Source organism: Bombus affinis, unplaced genomic scaffold (genome assembly GCF_024516045.1).
Source record: "Bombus affinis isolate iyBomAffi1 unplaced genomic scaffold, iyBomAffi1.2 ctg00000959.1, whole genome shotgun sequence".
Classification (NCBI taxonomy): Eukaryota; Metazoa; Arthropoda; class Insecta; order Hymenoptera; family Apidae; genus Bombus; species Bombus affinis.
Window position 1 is genome coordinate 1 of NW_026109466.1, and position 23,143 is coordinate 23,143.

Genomic DNA, 23,143 nt, shown 5'->3' on the forward strand with positions numbered 1-23,143 from the left:
ATCAAATAATGTTCTTCGTTCGATGCTAAAGGAAATTGAGAAGAAACATCGAAAATTCGTTAATAAAACGAATTTCTTTGTTTCTGTTAAATAATAAACTTGATATACGTATTGGTTTTTAAAATCAATATAGCTAACCAATGGGCACACTTTAACAAGGGTGATGGAACATACCAAAAAATCTTTCAAGATGGTCCTTGGCAACGGAAGAGTCGAAAATATGACAATTATGAATGAAAAATTCTAATATTTTACAGCTGGCAACGATAAACAACTCCAGATATTCTCCTAATTAATTTACAACAAAATTCGCGTATATGATCGATAGCTGACGTCACTGGTGTCCCACAGCCCTTGTAAAACGATAAGAATTTCCTGGGAAACTTGTAGCCACGAAATGAAAAAGATGATAAAACTTCTAACAAGAGTACTGAGACGAGCAACTTTGTACTTACCCTTCGGAGTAGGGGAACGTGATTAAACGTCCGCGAGTTCGAAACTTTTGTAAGTCACTGCACGGCCGCTTGCTTATGGTGGAAATGTAATAGATATAAGTACAGAGCGCGTGAGCGAACTAAAAACGCGATATAGGGGTAAAGAGAGAGACCGTTCCGTCCTTCTCTAATGCCCGCGTACTTGTACCGGAACATGTGTAACAACGGTAAACGAGCGCCGTCAGTGTCCACTAGTGTGCATGCCTGATTAAACAAGGACAGAAAATGCTTATATACAGCCTTCTCTTTCTATTTCCATGTCGCATCCATCTTACTATACAGTAGACAGGATTCGACTATTCCATCATTATATTCGCACCCTGCTTACGTGTGAACTAACATTGCCATGACAACAAAATCGTCTCGTCTCCTGTTTGATGCTCAGTTTTCAACGGAGTTGAAGGGAAACTTTATAAGAGAAAGGAAGTGACGGATTGTCTCAAAGTAATAAACGAAAATTCTCGTAACTATCGAAAAACGATAGGTCAATACAAGGATATCATTATCACATTTAAAACTATTACAATGGAACGGTGATTTATCGCTGCAAGGTACCACAAATAAGATATCTCATAATTTGCGAAAAGACTTTGGAACTTCCATGACGAGTCATGAGTGTGTTTTGTCATTGATTTGCCATATTGCGTTTTTTCACAATTGTTGTTCATTTTTTGTGATATTTTACACTCGCACATAGTATCTATGATTTTTTTCTTTCGATAATTCTTATAATTATTGTCAATAATTAATTATTTATAACCATTTACGCTGTATTATATATCATTAAGATTTATCTTTGCACGTATCAAGATAGTAGATAACAAAATTATGTTTATATATTTATATTATGTGTATATATTATAGATATCTTCTTAGTTGCAATTTTTTCGAATAATATCGGCGACCAATCGAAATAGAAATTAGTGCGGAAAGAGGGGAAGGAACCAAAATTTGAAAATCGACATCGGTAACTCAGTAGTTATAGAGTAACTCAATCGATAACGTAGATTAACTAGTTATAAATGAAAATATATTTAAATTCAAACTTTAAAAATGAGAAATTAAAAGGCCAGAAGGCAAAAAAATTATCGCCGAGGATTTATATAATAATAAATAGACAGTACATTCTTTTTGTCTGTCTTACCTAGAAATAAAACAGTTAATTGATGATTATCGTATAGTGTGTACTCATAGCATAAAATTTGTTCAATGAATTAAAAATTATATTTTTTAGATATGTAGACATTAGCGATGTATTAATCCGGGAAGCTCGTCTACCTCGGAAATATCGAGGTCTGCGACAACGTCGATTTGAAAATTATTCTTACAGAATATGAAAATTAGTACAAGATGAAATTCCAAAAAATATCCTATATTGTGCAAGAAAATAACTGAAAAGGAAATAAAGACGAGGGAAATGACAAATGCGAACAAAGTGTTAAGAATTTAAATTATTTAACACTATTCAACGTTCTCAACGTATTCAACGTATCGATTACAATATCATTCAATCTTTGAAGAAGTAGTAAAACGTGTCAAATCTGTTAGCAAACAAACGAGAAGTGAGTCTGTATCTGGGTCTGTGAAAGGGAGGAATGCACAACAGAAGATGAGGGGTGATGCTACGGATGATATTAATCTCGCAATGACAGTGACATCAATTTTCGCCAATGAAAGCGATGAATCTTCATCAGAAGAGGAGAGCTATTTAACATCTTAATGGAACAATCCACGCAATCAAAGATATCAAAAATAGGCTCAGAAGCTTTATATAGACAATCTGGAATTATGGAAGATTATTGAAGACATTTCATGCGTAAGTTATTTTCGATTAATATACGTATTGTAAATACTGATTTCAGTAAAGCTTTAAATAACGAATTACATAACACTTACGGAAATTAATACGGGAGATTATGGCGCCATTTCATCTTTGTATTGTCGTAGGAAATCATACTGACAAAATTAAATGTATATTGGGACAACATCGTAGGCCTAGAGGAATGTAAAATCTGCTATTAAGGAGGCCATTGTGTATCTCCTCAAGTACCTTATCTTTTTTAAAGGCCCATTTTCTCCCTGGAATGTCAATGCACCTTTTTTAACATAACGGCCAGCTCATTGGTGAGCAAATGGAGAGGTGATTCCGAGAAGTATATCCGTGTAAGTTGATTTCCTTTGTCTATGAAGAAGAGATTCTGGAATATATCATATATAATAATAATCATATATAAATAGAATAGTTACATTAATACATTTGTTAAACTGAACAGGTTTTATTTGAACTTGCCTATAATTTTTCGCCTACAATTATTTTTATCGGACGAGATTGACTGGATAGGCCACAAATAAAGGAGTAAACTGTACATTGTCTGAACCTGCAAAGAGATTCAGATCAGAACTTCTTTCTAGATTGGATGGATTAGTATCTAACGAAAATTCTAATGTAGTTCTTTTGGCTGCAACTAATTGCCCTTGCTATGTATATCACGCTATTTCAATGTTTTCTAAGTAGAAAATATCTTAATATCATAATTATTCATTATCTTAATCTTAATTATTGTGTTGTGCGGAATATTCCTTTGTTATTATTAATATACACAGAACAATAATATTTATTGTAAATATATTATTAGGGACATTGATGCAGCTTTACGCAGATGCCTTGAAAAGAAAATATACGTATCCATTACCAAATGAAGTTACTCGACTTGGTATGTTCAAATTATACCTTAGCAACCAGTTATTAGAGAATATGGATATTGTAAACCACATAATAAAATCTACTGAAAAATATTCTTGCGTGGATATAAAATTGCTTTGTAAGCAAGCATGGCTGCTCGAAATAAGTCCAATATGGGAAAAACTTGAAAAAAAAAAAAAAAAGAAACATCTGTTACGACTTTGAAATATGAATTAAAGAATTATGAAATAATAGCAAAATTGTTAAAAAACAATGTCACCTACAGTTACGGATGTGGATAGATATGAAGCGTGGAATAAATATGTATGCCATAAGAACATATTTAAAAAATATAAATGCTTATCATATAAAAATATAAAAATATAAAAATATAAAAATATAAAAATATAAATGGTTATAAATTATTAATATAATTATCGTTCGAAAAATTGTTCGTGTGCGTGCATGTATGTGTGCGCACGGCGTTATAAACAAGTTTGAAATGTTCGTTCTACATATATGTATACGTGGTATACATCTTCCCTTATAATATATAATATGTGTAATCTGAGTGGTAATATCTCCACGTATTACATATGTGTTAGTGTATTTTATCGATAATCTGTCTTTTATTTCCTTTTATCTTATTAACGCATGTATGGGCGCGTATATGCCGCCGGGCGAAAGCTATGGTTATATATGGATTGTTAACAAATAAAAATTAATCTAGGTGTTATTAAAGAAATTTGTTTCACCTTCTAAACTTTTTGATGATTGGTTTACTTTGAATATTTTGCATATTTTTGCATATCATGAGCATTTTGTACATTTCTCATACATTCAAACTTTCTATGAATATAAAATGATCCGCACTACCTATCTACTTCATAGTATACTCTATACGTTTAAATGCTCCATTAGAAGCTTAAATCTATCAAAATACAGCTCCTAGGGAAATGTGAATTTTCACATGAACACATAATATCGATTTTCTCATTGAAACGTATAGGCAGGTATATACTAGCATAAGCCACCTTCGGCATTTGGCCGTATGATGCAGCACTAGCTCTGTAACATAGAAAACCATAGGCGTCAGTTCTTCTTATTTCCTCTTTGATATATGTTTACTTTAATGTCACTTATTCAGACGCTTGATACATTGTCGGAATGAAATTTTAGTAATGTGCAAGTAATTTTTGAGTCAGATTAATAAAGTATAAATAAGATATCAGATTCATGTACGTAGATTCAAGTGACATCAATCTTTATGTCTAGTATATACATGTGTATTTGATCTATAAGTCAGTGTTAAAATAACAAATAAATGGCAGAAGAAGGAAAGAAGATTTCCTTCGGTTTTGCGAAATCTATTAAGAAACCTGTGTTAAAAAATGCTATTCCACAAGAAAAAAAGAAAGTTGATTACATTGAATGCCTTGATGAGAAAGGTATTAAAGTAATAGGGTGAGTTCAAAAAGTAAATTTATAATCAAGAAACATATAACCTCAACCTAACCTATAAAAATCACCAATAGCGGATATATATATTTGAAAACAATTTTTTTTATTTCAATGAGGAAGAAAAAAAAGATGAACCTCTAATTATTCCAGTTACTAGGTTCAAAAACCTGGCATGATAGAATTCTTAATAAAATAGATGCAGACATTTTCCTTCCGAAGGCAGATAAGGAAAAGGTAGGAGACGCTAGTGTTAACGAGGCAAAATCAAAGCTATCTAATGGAAAAACATCGCCAATAATATCAATAAAGAAAGAGCCAGTTGAAGATAGTGAAAATAAAGTTGTTACTTTAGAAGAGCAAGCGACTAAAGAAATCATTGGGGAACTTAAGTCAAAGAATAAATATGAAACTAAAACAAATGATTTAACTTTACCTTTAGTAGAAGATGAATCATTAAGAGGCAAAGAACAGTACGTTATCAACATATTGATGTGCAATGCACAGATGTATTACATTTGCATATTAATAAATATCGTTTTGTATTTTTCAGTCTACGTTAGAAGATTATGAAAAAATTCCTATTGATGCTTTTGGTGTAAGCAATGTTAAGGGGAATGGGATGGCAACCAGGAAAGGGAATTGGTTGAAATGAAAAGTATGAATTTTACTCTGGATTAAATTAATTATAATGTATTTAATACATCACTTATTGGAAAGTAAACAGAGAACATCATTTTTTATTTCACAATCGTTTATTCTAACTATTACAGATTAGTAGCAGCTGTCATACCAGAATTACGACCAAAAGGTATGGGTCTTGGAGCAGACAAAGTAGCATTGCAGAAGAAAAATACAGATTTCAAAAAAGAAGAGGAAGAAGTTAAAATCGAGAAAGGAACATTTGTGGAAAATTATAGCTGGAGAACAAAGTAATAATTATGGTCAAATAGAAGGATTCGATGATGATGCAGGAAGGCTCATAATAAAACTAGCTCTTGGTGGAAATATAATATCTGTAAATGAATTTATGGTACAGCCAGTGACTAAATCAGAATATTCTAAGAACTCAAAAGTTCAAAGTTAATATGAAGTGTTAGTTTTTCATTAAGGGACATTTAAGAAAATAAATTTGAATTGACATATACATATAAAGACATAATCGGACATGTAGAAAAACTAATTCAAGAGTATCTGTAAGTGTGTTGTTGCATGCAATTTTTTAAAGGTCCCTTCTATCTTTATATAAAATATGATAAATGTAGAGGTTTTAGATTTCAGTATTTTATGGGGTTAATTTCAGATACAAAAAAGTATGAGGAATATAAGGACAAGGAATCCAAGGGACTCAAGCAAAAGATGGATAGAAAAAGATCAATGTCCCCTGACCCCGAAGACGGTGAAGAACAAAAGTAGTAATAAAAGAAAGAAAATCGGAAGTACGATGCACAATAAGAACAAGTATGATAAAGTGGGGGATAAAAAATCAGAAAGACGAAAAAGGCGCTCCGAATCTAATGATGACAGCGATAGTGATTCTGAAAAGAAGAGACGGAGAGAAAGAAGTAACTCTAATAGTAATGATTCTTATAAATTAAAAAGATTGAAGAAGTCAAAGAAACGTAAGAAGTACGATTGCTCGTCTGAAAGATCAAGTAAAAAACGAGACGACGAGAAAGATCAAGATCTCGATCATTTAGTAGGCAGTAATATTTTCCAGGAACGTATTCGGTCATTTTACTTTCAAGATAAATTGTACAATTTTATTTATACAGATTTTATAATAAAGTGTATTTTTACAAAAGTATATTTCTTTTCTTACCCTTAACTGAAAATTACATTTAATTATAATATGTAATAATGTTTACAATTACATCAAAGTTAATGTCCTAAACTTTATCAATAATTATTAAAAATCCCCGCGTATTGCTTACGTAATGTTGATATCGAGTAATACCATACATAACCTCAAAGAACATTATGATACTTACGAACATCGTTAAACAAGTAGTGCGAACGATGTCGAGTAAGTATTCACTATGTATAAAGTATTTATAAATAAAAAGTATGGGAAATATATAACCGAGTGTATTTAACTTTTCCAACATTTTAGCATTTCGCTTGGCGTTGGTACAACTTCAAGTAAATGAAGTAAAAAGCAAAAATGTAGAGCGGGCAGTTTCCTACATTTCAAGCGCGAAAGAGCATAATGCTGATATTATCGCTCTTCCTGAATGCTTTAATTCACCATATGGAATACGTAATAATTTGTTTCTTTTTCTAATAATTTATTATATGTATAACAACTATATAGAAAAAAGTAAAAGTAGACAAATTACCTTAACGTTCATACTTCCATAAAGATTGTGAATTGACTCGAGAATATAGAATTTCCCCATTTTTATGATTATCGTGATTTTTGTATAAATATATTTTTTAAGATACTAATAATTAGATACTTATAAACTAGTATTATCAATTATTTTGTATTTATAATTCCACCTATAATAGTTAAAAATTAAAGTTAGTTAAAATCTAACTTTATGTTTCAAAAAGTACTAGCAAAGTCGTTAAGTAACAAGTCACTGGTACTGACCCAAATAGCATGATTGTAATTAAACATTTCTAAATATTCATTTTTCATCTTGAACCTGTAGAAACAATTTATTATATGTACTATTATCTAAGTAATTATATATTTAAGTAAATCTAAATATAAAATTTAGTTATTTTAATAATTTAAAAAATAAAAAATTGACAAACATTTCAACCTAATTTATGGTTGGAACAAAGGACAGTTATTTTTCATTAATTGAAATATTGCAATGCAGAATAGTTTCCAAAATACGCCGAGAGTATTCCTGATGAAACGGTGAAACGAGCGTTGCTTTATCGAAGGCAGCTAAGGAAAACAGCATTTATGTAGTTGGTGGTACGATACCTGAAATAGAGGGCGATAAATTGTACAATACCTGTACTATTTGGGGTCCCGATGGAACTTTGATAGCAAAACACCGGAAGGTAAATAATATACCTCCATGTGGCTTTGAAATTGAAAATATTGGGGTGGAGAAAGTGACTCTATCTAGGAATAATTTAGGAATATGCATATGTACATACGTGTACTATAACCAATTCTATAATTTAAAAAATATGTTATAGGTTTATAAAATACGTTTTGATACGAGAAACATACATTTTTGTCGTAATATAATATATAAATTTTTGTACAATATATTTGTTTTGTAATATAAATTTTTCACATAGGAAAAAACTTATTTTTTCTTAAAAAATATTCCTTCTCAAATATTATTAAATGATAAAACTTTTTAATAAAAGAAAGTGATAAAAACGCTGTCAGTTATTAAATAAAAAACAATTAAAGTTTAGAAGTTCGTAACATTGATGTTAAATTACAAAAGTTACAGCAATAGAGTTAGCAACTATATTTTTATGTTATTAGGTACATCTATTCGACATCGACATTCCCAACAAGATTACTTTCCGAGAGAGTGATTCACTCAGTCCTGGTAATTCCCTAACAATGTTTGATGTGAAGGGCTGCAAAATAGGTATTGGCATTTGCTATGATATCAGATTCGAGGAAATGGCACGCATTTATCGGAACAAAGGTACAGTAGCTTAATCGAACAATACTTAACTAGCATGAAAGTAACTATCTTTCTTAAATATATTCTATATAAAATATAATCAATATAATCTGTAACTCTGTATAAAAAGGAGCTTAATTTAAAAAACCAGTATATTCGCTGAAAATGAAATAAATAAAAGAATTAGAAGCACGACAAGAGGACTGTTCTCGCATATTCATAAATTATGGAATATGGACTGTGCAGCTACAAAGTTAACTAAAATTCAGTGGTCTCGTATTTCCCATTTCTCTGTGTTAGGTTGCCAAATGCTGATATATCCGGCGGCATTCAATATGACCACTGGACCACTGCACTGGTCATTACTTCAGCGTTCCAGAGCGAATGACAATCAATTATACGTCGCCTGTATATCACCGGCTCGTGTTCCTTCAGCAAGTTATGTCGCATGGGGACATACACAGTTGACAAATCCCTGGGAGAAAATCCTTTATGATTTGGAAACTCAGGAAAATATGGTGGTCACCGATATCGGTAATTTCCAGCTTAACATTAAAAGCGAGAAATCCATGATGTAATTAACTTTTAGTCTCGTTGGTTCATCGATTTTGCCGGCTCCCTCTGTATTTGTTGAATTTATTAGCAAGCATTACTTATTACTTCGTATGTTTTTCTTTTCTCTCAGATTTGAAAGTTGTTGAGGAAGTAAGGGCTCAGATACCTACATTTTCTCAAAGACGTACGGATTTGTACGACACTGTCTATAAAAAGGAGTAACTCTACACTGAAACAGAAAATGTTTTCTTATAATATTTCTACTACAATACCGTTTTTTTTTTTTTTTTTTTTTTTTATGACTTATTACTAATTACTTATCATTTGTACTAAATGAATAACTCAATTAAGAAAACCAAAATGTTATAAATAATAATCTGTATATCTTGTGTATCAATATGTAATTGGATATTGTAATAATATTGGAATGTCTTTGATCAGGGATATGATAAAGAACACGCGAAGACTACGTTCTTTTGAACATCTTTAATATCCATCATTTATAACATTAAACATCTTTTTAAATATTTAGATAGATTAATACGTAACTCTTTATATATATAAACATTAATTTGAAGTTACAAGCTTAGAGAAATTGGTCGATTAATATTTATAGATCGGCTGTCTTGATGAAAGGCTTAAAGAAAGCAAAAACATAACAATGTCGCAAATATAATTTATAGTTTAACTTCTTTCTTGTATCTGTCTGCCTTTCACGATGTTTTACCAATTACAATAAGTAATTTCGACTTCTTTGCGCTCCGTTTTAACGCATTCGAGACCGAAAGAAATTCATATCAATCAGTAGGCATAATATATATAACTGTACATAATATATTATAGTATAACATAGTATATAATTTTATATTTTAAAAACATGAGGCATAAAATTTAAGATTGTCATCGACTTAAAATTAAAATATGAAAAGAATATTCCAGAGAGAGAAAAGCACAGTATCATTCTAACAAAACATTCAGATCGTACTGACACCCAGGAATCGTATTACAATAAAATCTCGGTCTCGAATGAATTAACACGAACGATTAACATGAAACACACTTGCGGCTTAAACACCTTCGATATCGAGGAAATTCAAACTTTACAAATAAAAGCAGCCTGTTCCTCTTTCCACCACAGACTCTCATACCATATCCGCTCTTATCCAGGCTTTTACTTGAAATCTCTGTCTATTTACAATTTAAATTTACCCGGACCACTCGTTGAGTCGGCAGCCCTTTATAAATATATAATGAACCCAGAACATATACCTGTGCCCCTAGCTGGTATCAGCTCTAGTAACGTTCATACCGGAACTTTCATACGACGCCAATTTGTCACGCGTGAACATCGATTCTTTCAGGGGTCACGGCTTTATGGGATTATATCCTTTAAAGTAATTAAAGTGATACTAATGATACAGAATTTTTTACAAATATTTAATATGTCCATAAAATAGGAAGTTTCGTGCTCTCTTATTTTATATTAATTATAAATTAGTAAGTTTTACATTTGTTATCTATAGATTTAATAAATTATTAAAATTCCATGAAGACATATTCTGGAACACATTAGAAGATTTTGCTGTAATTTACAACGGATGCTCCGAGTACGAACAGGCAGTAAACGAACAAATAGAAATTCAGGCTATTGTGGTAGTATAGCTCACGTGGGATTTTAAGCTCGAATTGGACTTAAACGTTACGATCGTCGTGAATAATTACGATATATACCCTGTACGACGAGCAGAGAATCTTAAATTATTAACGGCAATTCCTTTGTGCAAAGTGCAATTTTATTAACGGCCTGTAACGAATGAACGGCTCGTTTTGAATAAAGTTTACATTTAGAAAGTAAACACAGAAACACATTTTAAGAAACTAAGATATCGAGTTCTACTTGTAAACATCAAGTGCTCTTCGTTTGAGAAGATTACGAGTCTCTTCTTCGATAACGACATTAATTAAGAAGTTTCGATACCGTTTATGACATTAAGATCTCATTAGTAAAGTTATATCATTAAAATCTTACTGTTCCTAGAGAATATAATATAGTTAAAACTTCCAGAGGATCAACAGGTAAAGAAATTGTTGATAAAAGCATTGTTAGTGACAACTGACTGTAATCGATATCTGCTGGGTGAAGTTGTGTGTTCTGAGAATCTGTGTTAATGCAAGGATTCTGTTACAAATCATCAACTAAAGAGCCAGCGGGCACGTCCGACCGATCGATCGATACCACGAACCTCGAATGAATTAACGCTCAAGGTGGAACGGATTTAATAGATCGAGTGTTAGTGTAATTTGACACTTTGTTTACACTTGCTTTATGCAAACAAAGTTTGATGTTCTGAACTCGATGGTTATAAGATCTTATTGAAACTCCAGTATTTCACCCGCACGGTACGACACTTTGTTGATGATTGTCCTTGTATGTTGTTGATACTCCCCATCAGCCGTTAAATTTTGTTCGTCTATCGTACTTTTCTAGCCAGAGGTTTTCCCTGATGTTTTTCCCTACTGTCTAAGTCATCAGGTTTGCAGCTCGGGGAGGACAGATAATTCGGAATTTCCCAAAGGAAGGAGAGGTGCCGTCCGAGCCATAAAGGGACGGTCACTCAAAATGCCGAATAGATTCATTTAAATAATTATGAGAAACAAGTAAGTTTTGTAAGCACAAGTTTTCAAATGTTATAGTTTGAATCTGTTCTTATAATTTTAAAAAGACCTTACAGCCAGGATCTCTAAAAAATTCGATGAAAATTCTCATGAGACATCAATTGAAACAATTAAACGCAACAGAGAATGGGTATAATCATATAATTCCTCCCCATTTCAAAATTCATTCATATACATCGATTTTTGTTTTCATATTTGTTTTATGTGTGAAGAATATGTATTTATTGGCATCAAAATATTTTCTGTTTCAATTCCTGGTCATTTTAGATCGAAACTTCCAAATATCGTTGATTAAAAATTTTTTAATTTTTAAAATGAAAGGCACTAGTTATAGGACAAAAAGTTGTTTCAATTATTTGAACATTCTGCTTCATTCCTACAATAACATATTTTATTTTAAATGAAAACAAGAAACAATACTATTGTGTATAAGTTTAACGGAGTGACACAGGTGATTTGTAGCTAACACTGTAGCTAACATAGTTTCTGCAATATACCCTTTAATCGAATAGAAACAAGGGGATTTTAGAAATTTCTATTAACCGACAGTATTGTCAACAAGTTTTAACAATGACTGAAGGTTGCAAAATTAAATATAAAATGATTTATTAATAGCATATGCAGTGTTAAATTTGTAAATAAGCAGTTTATCTTTTAAGAATAACAAAGACACCAGAAAATAAAAATAAAGAATATTCTAATTATATTGCAAACTAACGAATAATGTAAAGAATTTATTTTTGTTATCTATATCACAGATTTTAGGTAAAATATTAATTTACTTATTATTAGGAGATTGAATTTGAAATATAATTATAATTTATAAGGGACACCTTTAAACTAGCAGATATTTGGTAGCAGTTCTCTAGCCTTTGTACAATATAACACAGTTCAGTTTAATTGAGTTTAATACCTTTGACCAGCCAGTTTCCAATTTCATTTATGGCATAATCTCCTGACAATTTCATACCCTTCGAAAGAAACACGATTTTCTATTATTGTTTTACAATCGCGGAATATGATCAGTGTTTCAATTAAGCTCCACTGTTTTAATTTCCCGTCTACGCACGATGTGGGTACACCGTTTTTTTGTTGTTTTTAGATACAAGTGACGAGAAATTATGAAATGATATTTTAAATTTAAACTGATTTCATTCATTGATTTATTGTAGCGACAATGGTAACTTGTTTAAATAAAGATTTTATAAATAAAATATTTAAGGTCTAAAATAATAAATTAACACATGTGAAAACATTAAAGCTGTTACCCTTATTCATGGTCTTGTTGGAACGTGTTTAACGAGCGTAACGTAGGCGTGAAAACGAAAACGTTGAGACTCTTGTGGCGTAAAAAGACTGAATTCCTCATAAAAATACAAGAAACGAATACAAGAAACGTGCACATAGTTTATTCTCGACCTTGGATACATAGAACCAAAAAAAAAAAAAAGAAAAAAAAAATGGGTTTTCTGAAACTTTCGTTTCTCGTGATGAGTACTTTATGATGCAATAAAAAATTTTGTCTGAAAATTATACTCAAGATCAATTTCATGATCCATTTTCTCTAACAGATCTCCATCTTCCACAGCTATAACAAATAATTTTTTCACACTCTATACATTTAACATCGATTATAATTCTGATAATTGAAACACCGAACATCAATGTGTTTATTCACTACGCTAACACAGATAACAATTAACAACTTTGACAACTTCCTGGACACCCTGGGCAATAGATTCATAGCTGGATTCCTCGGCTGATCTCTCCTCTGATCATTCCCCCGTGATAGTAACATAAATGTCCCCTCCTATTGAACCCTTCACTTGTGCAGAGATCATAGAAGCAATCAGTCGCCTAAACCCCAAGAAAGCAGCAGGTCACCACCTAATAGGAAATAAAGCAATCAAGTAACTTCCGATAAAAGGGATTGCACTGGAAAAAAACAAGAGATTAAGAAAAAATTCTGAAAGAGACACAAATCAGTAGTATTATTTTATATTACGTTGCGAATTACTTTTCAAAGTAATTCGCAAGTAAGTAATTTCAAAGTATTTCAAAATATAGAATAAAAAAAATTAAAATATTACAATTACCATCAATAAGCTCAGCGTCCACATATGACTATGTGACACATAGTGATTGACGCTTCCAGATATGGGACTATGGTTCTGAAGTGAACCATTTCTGGGTGAGTCATCGACGGTAGTGACATTAAATTCGATCGGATCTTCTGTGGGGTTTAGGCATTCGATGTTGCAACATCTGCGTTCATACCGGAACTTCTTGCACTTCTGTAATAAAAAGAAATCGATTAATTGTACGGATCAATCGTCACTAGACTATTTGAAAATTCAGGTTATTCAAAGAATGAAAGAAGAAGGAATTGCTCCAATTCCACCATTGCTTTAGCAAAACTAGTATTTGAGAACCATTAGTCAAATATATTATAACACTAATACTAATACTAACGGTTTCACCGTCGAAAAGTGGATCTTTCTAGCATGTCTACGCAAATGAAGGTTGGAGGGGGGAGGGGGAGGGGGGAACTGTACATGCGCCAAACACCTTTACGTTCGTAATTTTTCACACAAATTTACAACTGTAGGGAAAAAATTATCTCTGATGTTTCAGATGTTAGAAATTGACAATATCGCATAACGGAATGCTGTGTTCTAGATATTCTATTTTTGTTACGAAAGTGGTACAAACGAAGTCCACTTAAGAATAGTACAACAAAATCGGTTGACGTTAGGTTATCATGCAGATATCGCGGCTTTTGCTTTGGAAAGCACGCAACTGCCAGTCTCGTCGTCCCTTGTAAACGAGAGAAAGATATTGTAATTGGTCGGGATTAACATAAAACTCGTCGCATGCGATCAGATGGCCTGAATGTTTAAAAAACGAGAGTAGAGTGCGTGCTACGTGGTTCTAACAGTTTAGGCGGAAACTAATTATTGTAACCGGAGCCGAGATATGTAGCGATATTACTTTCCTCGACAAAGCGTATAAGGTGAGGAAAGAATCGCGATAAGGTAGAACAAGAGACAGGAATTCTTTACGTAAAGCAGATCTGTCAACTAGATAGAGATCCTACAGCTATAACTACAGTGAATCCGTACTCTGGCGAATTGTCGTTTCACAAATAAAGCTTCTGAAAAACGGAATTCATAGAATATAACTGCTGTTGTAAGAATCTATATATCTGATTTTGCTGCCGTATTTGTCAGAACGTTTGTTTATCAAAAAAACGCATCCTCTGTAATCTTCTGTAGTTTAACAAGGCACAGTTAATAAAAGAGATAGAGCGTTAAACGGTGACGATTTAATCACAGTTAAATAGATATTGGTCTCTTTAGTTAAAATGCCCTATGATTTATTTGCATCATTTTTTTTCCATGCAATTTAAAATATTTAAATAAACAATATTTACCAAATATTCAAATATTTAAAGAAACAGTAGTCCATACAATATAATTTTATTTGATGGTTATTTGATATTTAATATTTTGGTTTACATACAAAATTGAAATTATACTTTGCTTGAGGACAAAAATTCTAATTGCATTCCTAACATATACCAATAATTATTGATCGAAATAGAAAGAACTGCAGGACTAGGAAGATTACTTAGCATCTTATATAGCCTGGCAAGGCTCGAACGTTTTATCTTCCTGTAGATTTTCTTTGCTTTTAGACTTTCCTTCCATTTCTCTGAATTGGTATCTTCTGTACACTATTTATAAAAGAAGAATAAATTACATGTTACATCCAAGTTACCAATCCAAATAATTTTAAGTAAGAAAAGAGATCTAATGCAGCAGTTTCCACTTAAATATAGATCCGACGATTATTTACGAACAAATAGTATAAATCTTTTAGCAATATGAAATTCGCAATATTTATTCAAATATTTATATTTATAGTACGCCATTAGCAAAGAAGACATGTTTGCGTGCGTTATCGATTTTACGCTTTTGCCACGCAAACATGGAAATTGCGATTCGAAATTGAATTTGCACTGGAAACGGTTGACGTTACGACATCAATAACATATTTCAAAAACACTGACGATATCATACGGAATCAGAGAGATTCTATGAGAAGTTAAACGCATAATCATCCTATTGTAAATAACAGGAACAGAAAGTACACAAGGAATAATACAGAATCATCCTATCATCCTATCCTATTATACAGGATTGCTTTGATTCGAGCTCAAACATAGGGAAATCTGAAAGAATTTTTCGCAGAATTTCCTTCCCCTTTGAATTAGCTTTTATACAGAACGACTTTAACCTTTTCAAGGAAATACCTATAGAGTGTGACGATCTATGATTTTAAATAGAGAGGTATATCTGAAAAGAGGTGGATGTAAAACGTAGCATATAAAACGTAGATCAAATCTTTATTCAAGGATTTTTTCTCTTCGCAGAGAATCAGGTTTTCAAGAACGATCGAATATGTATGCACTTGATTTACACGTGAAGTTGTCATTAAAAATATTGTTGCGTTTAAAAAGATAAATATTCATTTAAATTTAATGAAATTGTTAGTCCAATTGTTTTAAGCTTAAAGATATGTAGGTGTCACATTTATATATTGAAAACCTGGGAGCGGCATTAATTAACAAACCTAGTCACGCGCACACGTACTTTAAAACCATGCTTGAAAATCGATATTCCCTGAAACAATGCATCGTTCTGCGCTTCCAATTTATTTTCGCACGAAGAATCAGTCCATTCATCGTTGCCGTCACCATCGCTACTGTAATCTATATTACTCGAATAAATTCTATATCTTGATTGGAAAATCGCATATTTTAACGAACTTTCTGTGTTTTTTTTTTTTTTTTTCTATGATTTTAATTGGCAATTTCCGAAATTGAACTATAGCTTGAGAATAAACCGATAATATTTGAGGGTATATATACATACATCATGTTTTTGATGGGTTTTGTAGTAAAATAATTGTAGAAAAAGCAAACTTTTTAAGAAAAAATTACCATATTCGAGTAATAAATTATAGAAAATTACCAATGTAATTCAGCTAATTAGTGCCCCAGTTAATTTCGATGTTCACTACCACGCCACTTAAGAAGTGGTTTCGTGTCCGAGCGGATTTCCCCCACGTAAAGAAAAAAAGAAAAAGAAAAAGGAAAAAAAAAGAAAAAGAGAAAGGAAGAAAAAGAAAAAGAAAAAGGAAAAAAAAGAAAAAGAGAAAGAAAAAGAAAACGAAAAAGAAAAAAAAAGTTAATTTGGATGTTATAAAATGTTATATAACCAAGAACTTATCTTCTACTTGGTAGTCGCATAAGAGAAGACCGAGCCATTGAATCGCTCAAATAGATTAGCTGATTCGCTTAACGTAATTTTACTTCCGATGACGTAAACAAGAGCAGAAAGTACACAAGTAATAATACAGAAATGTCAAATGTACAGAAGAATAAATTTCGTTAAATCATTAGCACGTAACATTTCCTTATAATTCCATTTGTGTATAGCAAAATAGCTTGTGTGCTTTCATGAATTATAATTGATATTTAGAAGCTTTCATGTAGGTAGATATATAACTCGTGTTAATTAGTAATTTAACAATACATCATGACAACATATCATTTTCGTTTCTTCGTTTATCTCGTTATGCGCGTAAACGAATGTGTAAATAAAGACATATAATCAACGATAACATGTAGTGGCAAACATGATAATTATCGACAAAGGAGAATATTGGTGAAATGATTGTGGGTGATTTCACTCGGTGTATCGGTACATAAACTTTGATAGACATTGCCGGTGGATTCGCTGTCGGTGAAATCGTGTCGATGAAATAATTGTCAGTGATTTAAAGATAACCCAATTTATTGATCTCCCCTTCATAGAGTTGTACGTCTCTCTATAAAACATATTCTACCTGGAAGGGCTGAAACATTTAGCTTAGTCACACTAAACTGGACTGGACTGCAAGTAAGAAGATTGAAATGCAAAATTCACGTGTGAGCGCAACGATTTAGATGGAAAGTTCGATAAGGCGATTATGTATATTAACCCGAAAGAAAGCTCATGGCTTTGCAACGCGTTACACGCAACACGGAATTTCCCTCGCTGAAATAATCCTATTACAACGATACGATTTTCCTTAACAGATCTCGCAATGTAATTCTCCCTCTACAACTTTTTATTAGGTTTGAAACACGAGAGTTTCGAAGCTCTGCAAAGTCTCGCGAATCTAGAAGTCGAGTTTCAACGTATTTTCGCTTCTTATTTTATAGCTGTTAATAGTTATTATCTCACTCTGCACGTACATCAAACGAGTACTTATGTAAATCCAAAGGAAACGGAAACAACCGAGAATAATTGAGGATAATTCGAATACGTACCGATTAGTAAAGTGTTTGGCAAAGAAAAAAAAAGGAAAATTGTATCGGAGAAATAGGGGAAAAACGGTGGCGTACATCAAGCAATCTTTATGACTGTAATACATTTATTATTCATTTATGTTCATTTTCTATCGCGTAACAGACGTTGAAATAACGAGCATATAAATCTTGTATCGCTCGACCTGACTTTTCCCGATGGAAAAATATTCACCAGCCTGGGATCGTGCATCGCTAATTACTCCGTTCTACTTTTCGAACGCGTTTCCATCCATACAGGAAAGCAAGAAGGCAAACCCTATCGCACAGTCATGAAGAGATGCAAAAGCAAGAAACCAACCAACGACATGCCGATCGACATGGTGGAAGCAGTCCTACAGAGGCTATTCACCATGGGACACGGACCCTCCCATTACGAGGGCCGCGAAGAGGCAGAGACCGAAGAAGAAGGAGACATCAGCTTCAGCGTCGTCATCGGCGAAGGCGATGTCGTCGATGCCGCCGGAAGAATGAACACCAAGAAGGCTGCAGGAGTCGATGGAAGACTCCTGGACTGCTGGAAGCAGGAGCTGGAAGCAAGCTGGAACCAGACTGCTGGAAGACGGCCAGAGTAATACTGCTAAGGAAGCCGGGAAAGGATCCCAGTCTCCCTAACGCGTACCGGCCGATAAGCATACTCCCAGCCATGAGCAAGATCTGGGAAAAATGCTTTAAGAAGATCATCGAGAGATGCATCGGAACGGACCCGTTCCATCGGAGGCAGTATGGGTTCAGAAAGAAGAATTAGCTTAGCGAATACCGATAAGAACAGGAAGAAGCTGAAACGGGCACAACGAACGGCCCTGTGCATAACAACGACGGCATATCGTACCGTCTCCCACGCGGCACTTTGCGTGTTGACCGGAAATCTCCCGATCTACATAAAGATAAAGATGCTCGGAGAGACTTACGAGTGGAACAGGATCCATAAGACCAAGATCGGCGCGGATGACGGCAACGAGCTGAAGGGGGAACTGGAGGCGCAAGGAAATTAATACCGAGTGCGCTGCTATTTACCAAAAAGAAGATGGACATCGATCATCACAGCATGCAGCTGTTAACCGGGCATGGGAGTGTGGCGGCACTCGACACTAACTAGTGTCGGACGACGGCAGCGACATCTACAGCCCCCAGTGACAATTACAGCGGACCAGGCCCAACTACCACAGCTATCACGCACGTCCAATAAATATATAACGCACACACGGCCACCTCTACAGGAGTTTCGGTGTCTATAGAAAGAGGATTGGCAAGAGCAGCGACAGCAACTGTCTCGACTGTGGAGACCCTAACGACGATGCAGAGCACGCCCTCTTCACGTGCCCGAGGTGAACGGACAGAAGGATTGAGCTGGAGAACGCTCTTGGCGAGAAGATAGACGTGGACAATCTGATCGCCACGGTGACCGCCAAGAACGAGAGCTGGGATAAATTCAGGCAATTTCGCAAGACCGTCATGTCTCACAGGAGGGTGACAGCGAAGGCCTTGAAGGAGGCAAGGAGGAGAACGAGAGCAACAACAACTACGCGGAGCAGTGAAGGCAGAGATACAAGACAACAAAGAACCACAGAAGGAGATCAGCCCAGTATTCTGAACTAGCTGAGAAGATGACGAGAGCAATACTGAATATACAGAATAGCTGCCCGACGAAGAAGATACAACGGGGCATGAAAGGACAACCCTGATGACTGCCGACAGGTTTTACCGGGGTTGTCTGTCCTCAAAGCAAAGGAAAAAGGAGGAGGGGTTTTTAGTGGGTATGGCAACAACATCCGCCCGAGTCCCACATAACCCAGTGATGCGGATCACTGGGTATGCGTAACAGCATTTTCCCCTCCTCACGCAAAAAAAAAAAAAAGAAAAAAAACTATACACTCTATCAATTTTAAGTTGATAATTTCGTTATTATATAATTTTTCTTAGTCTAAACTGAATCCAGGAAGAAGAACTTTCATCCAATTACATACTTCATTAATTCATGAATTGTATTCGTTACCGTACGTACAAAAAGAAAGTTGACTGATATAAAAATTCAAAGGATAGAACTTCTAAGCTCGCGATTGGAAACAGATTCAGTTCAATGGTTTAATTTGCCATTTAATTGAATTCTCTGGCAATTTCAGCGAACTGTGGGCTTTAAAAGTGTCCCGCATTCAAACGCAAGACTTCTCCTCCACCTTTCTCTTTCTTTCAATTCCAACCTCAAGTAATTGACCTATTAATTCGACGATATATTTACATGCTCGCAAGGGATTCAAACAACTTCGTTGCGTTAAATTCGCAATTATAACCAACAGGAATGTCTCAATCAATGTGCAGCTCGAAACAAATAATAGATAATTAACTTTTCAATATAACGATTGATATGTTTGATGAAGAAAAATGTATGAATTTTTAAAAACGTCTCCTAGTACATTTAGCATTTTTATAGTAAAAACTTAGAACACACACGCACACATATACTATTCCATGAAATGATTTACACAGCTATGAGTCTAATCCTATCATATTATAAAGGGATGAACGAACTTTTCCTAATAAATATAACTTTATACAAAATCTTGTTTAAAAAAATTAGTTTTTTATTCTCACTAAATTAATTTAATATCAGAATATATAATTTTAGTCGTTATCAAAATTTTATGTCAAATGCGTTCATAGATATATATATAAATAAATGTCTAATCCTATGTATTTATTTCAACTGAAATCTTAACTTAAATATTTATTAACAATATTCTGACGAATATGCAATGAAAGATAAAAACAAGTTTATTTTTCCTATAGAATGTCTCATGCTTCTTACTCATTTTATGTTTCTCGTTGTCAGTGCGTAACTACTTATCAGCCGCATGAATGCTAAGTTTTACTACTGAGAAACGAAGAGACATATAGATGCAAATATACGCTATCTCGCGTGAAAAAACATCAGATACATTAACCAGAAGGAATATCCGATACATATAAAATTCATAGCGTAGTTATTTATACATACGGAATATTTCTTTCTGTATGAAATATTCTTTCTTCTGAATTCTTATTATAAATGTATGTCCATTTCCTACCTTAAAATGTCTCTCCTTTGAAAAACTCCATTTAAATATAACGATCAACAAAATATTACCAATAAAAATATTGAAACGAGATGCTGAAAGAACCTTTTAATGAAGTACAAATGATTATTTCAACTTTAATTCTGTTAAATTTGAATTGAATCATTTATAAACCGAACAGGTGTATAAAATTTTATTGCGTAAAAATCGTGAAGCTGAAAATTAGGAACGAATAACGAATGAGTAACCTAGTTTCATTAAAAGGTACGTGTACGCCGATCCGTGTAACAACTTCGACACTCCAATTATTATAAAGCATGTATCCTTCAGAGATTTTTTGCGCGAACGCAAGATACCTTTTACACGTGCAACTGAATAAGTGGAACGTGATTTTCGATATTTCTTCTTGTAGAACTTGTAACAACGTAACTGTTTCACGAATATTTTCCCTGACACTTTTACAACGATGCGTAGAAATCTCCTTTTATAATTAATAATTTCAGCATTTCTCTGAACAGTTTCGTTGCGATTAAAAAATATACAAAGCTTACGACGTGCTTGTTTAAAAATATTTATATGGAACAAGATTTCGAATTTGTCGCATCAATCGCGATCTCAGCAGGTGTAAATTAATTCGTTCTAATGAACGAATAAATTAAACGACTCGTGACAAAAATTATCCCTGTCCATGTTTGTCTTTCTAAAACTAATTCAAGGCGAGTTAAATGAATCGCTGTGTACCCTATTCGCGCAGCATGTGTTTTAACGACCAGCATGCAAGCGTTAACGGTGTACTTTAGTTTCTCATGGTTGTGTTAAGCTGGTTGCTCTTAGAATGAGCATATACTTACCGCAGGAATTGAACAGCGGAGACGCCCGCAAGATGTTGACTTCGAATTGTAACATATGCAGTGTATGCAAATCCAAGGTCCCGGCACATACATCTGTCCATGTAAGACAGATCGTCCTTCGAAATCAGTACAGTTTCCTCCTAAATGCACTGAAAACGATTACCAGCGTCAATATCTTTGTCACTCGACAATCGTACGCGCAGTTACGCTAACCGTTTTAACGCCACGCAGCGTGATCACTCTATTCGCGTACCGTGGTAAATTGTGCCACGATGTATGGTCACGATCATTAATTCGCAACGCGCTCAAGCGTGCTCGTCGCGAGTCATATCAGAGTTTCCTCTCGTAATTACTCGTTTTTCAAATAATCATAAACCAAATAAAAAAAAAAACCAATATAAAAAATTACCTCTTGAATCGGAAAACCAAATCCTGCATTATAGAATGTTATCACACAAACGAAACGCAGAGCATAAATATTTCGCAAACTTTTGAGTGTTTGTTGTAACGCTTCCAGTATAACCGATGAAATGAAGCGCGAGCACGTCGAACGGTATATTTCGATGAAAAAAACAGGATGAAAAAGGGCAGCGCGATCGCGTCGATCGGTACTACTCGCAAATAAATAAACGAAGCGCTATCGCGCTGCACAGCACAAACCGATACGGAGTCTTGAAACATCCGACACTAAAACGGTTAATAACATTACGAAAACGACCGTACCAGGAAATTTTTGTTCAACGGATCCGCATTGCGGCTATCACGATGCTCCTTCGTTGCATCGATGCTTCATCGATGAGATTAAAGCACCGTTGAAATAGGTTATTCGATTTCTTACATGGGCAAAAAGTTTTTATATCGTGTTTGCTGTTTTACTTCGCAAGTGTGCTTTACAGTATACGTTAGAACTCCAAGTCGAGCTATCCGAGTTAAAGTCTCTTGAAACTTAAAACGGCACTTAAAGGATATAGGTATAATAGAAGGTTCGTTTAAAATTCAAAAGTGTATATACGTACATATACATTTGAATAAAAATAGCGGATAATCTCAAGTAAAAAAGTAGGTTCGTGTTAGTAAAATGGTTTCAAAATACTTGTCAAAAGTCAAACGACTTGACTAATTAAGAATGGATGTAAGAGATTGAAAGCAAAGGGCATCTAAGAGTATCAATTAAGTAACAAACTCACGGTGACAAAGAGGTTTTCACTCGCTCGAATTCAAATAAATCGGTTAATTTGAGCGAAACTTTAGGTGCACGAGAAGCGACACGCGTCCTCAAGGACTACGAAGGTTCTACTCGAACGAATGAAAACTTTTCTCTGGCCCGGTGTGTATACACAAGACGTG

General features: G+C 33.8%; 1 protein-coding gene and 2 long non-coding RNA genes across 15 annotated transcripts in view; 2 read left to right on the top strand and 1 right to left on the bottom strand.

Annotated features, from left to right (window-relative positions):
* Window positions 1–1,079: 1,079 nt before the first annotated feature.
* Window positions 1,080–23,143, top strand: part of LOC126928449 (uncharacterized) — a 32,795-nt gene continuing 10,731 nt past the window's right edge. Inside the window, exon 1 of the long non-coding RNA XR_007716680.1 lies at window positions 1,080–1,102. This is a non-coding gene — a long non-coding RNA (uncharacterized LOC126928449). The remainder of the gene's footprint in view (window positions 1,103–23,143) is intronic.
* On the top strand, window positions 5,188–9,933 carry LOC126928446 (omega-amidase NIT2-like). Of its 13 annotated transcripts, XR_007716669.1 has the most exons (7): window positions 5,188–5,293; window positions 5,409–5,668; window positions 5,939–6,661; window positions 6,749–6,895; window positions 7,467–7,656; window positions 8,099–8,267; window positions 8,547–9,933. XR_007716669.1 is itself a non-coding variant. In XM_050744169.1 (4 exons), the coding sequence occupies exons 2-4, from the start codon at window positions 8,180–8,182 to the stop codon at window positions 9,021–9,023; spliced, it is 414 nt and encodes a 137-aa protein (XP_050600126.1). In that variant the 5' UTR covers window positions 7,344–7,656; window positions 8,099–8,179; the 3' UTR covers window positions 9,024–9,933. The 13 variants fall into 13 exon arrangements, 3 of the variants coding, with proteins under 3 accessions (XP_050600126.1, XP_050600128.1, XP_050600127.1); XR_007716677.1 differs by having other exon boundaries at window positions 5,188–5,328; window positions 5,414–5,668; window positions 5,939–6,895; XR_007716676.1 differs by having other exon boundaries at window positions 5,409–5,730; window positions 5,939–6,895.
* On the bottom strand, window positions 21,291–22,742 carry LOC126928448 (uncharacterized). The gene is made up of 2 exons (XR_007716679.1): window positions 21,797–22,742; window positions 21,291–21,687 (listed from the first exon to the last, which is right to left on the bottom strand). It is a non-coding gene; the product is annotated as an uncharacterized LOC126928448 (long non-coding RNA).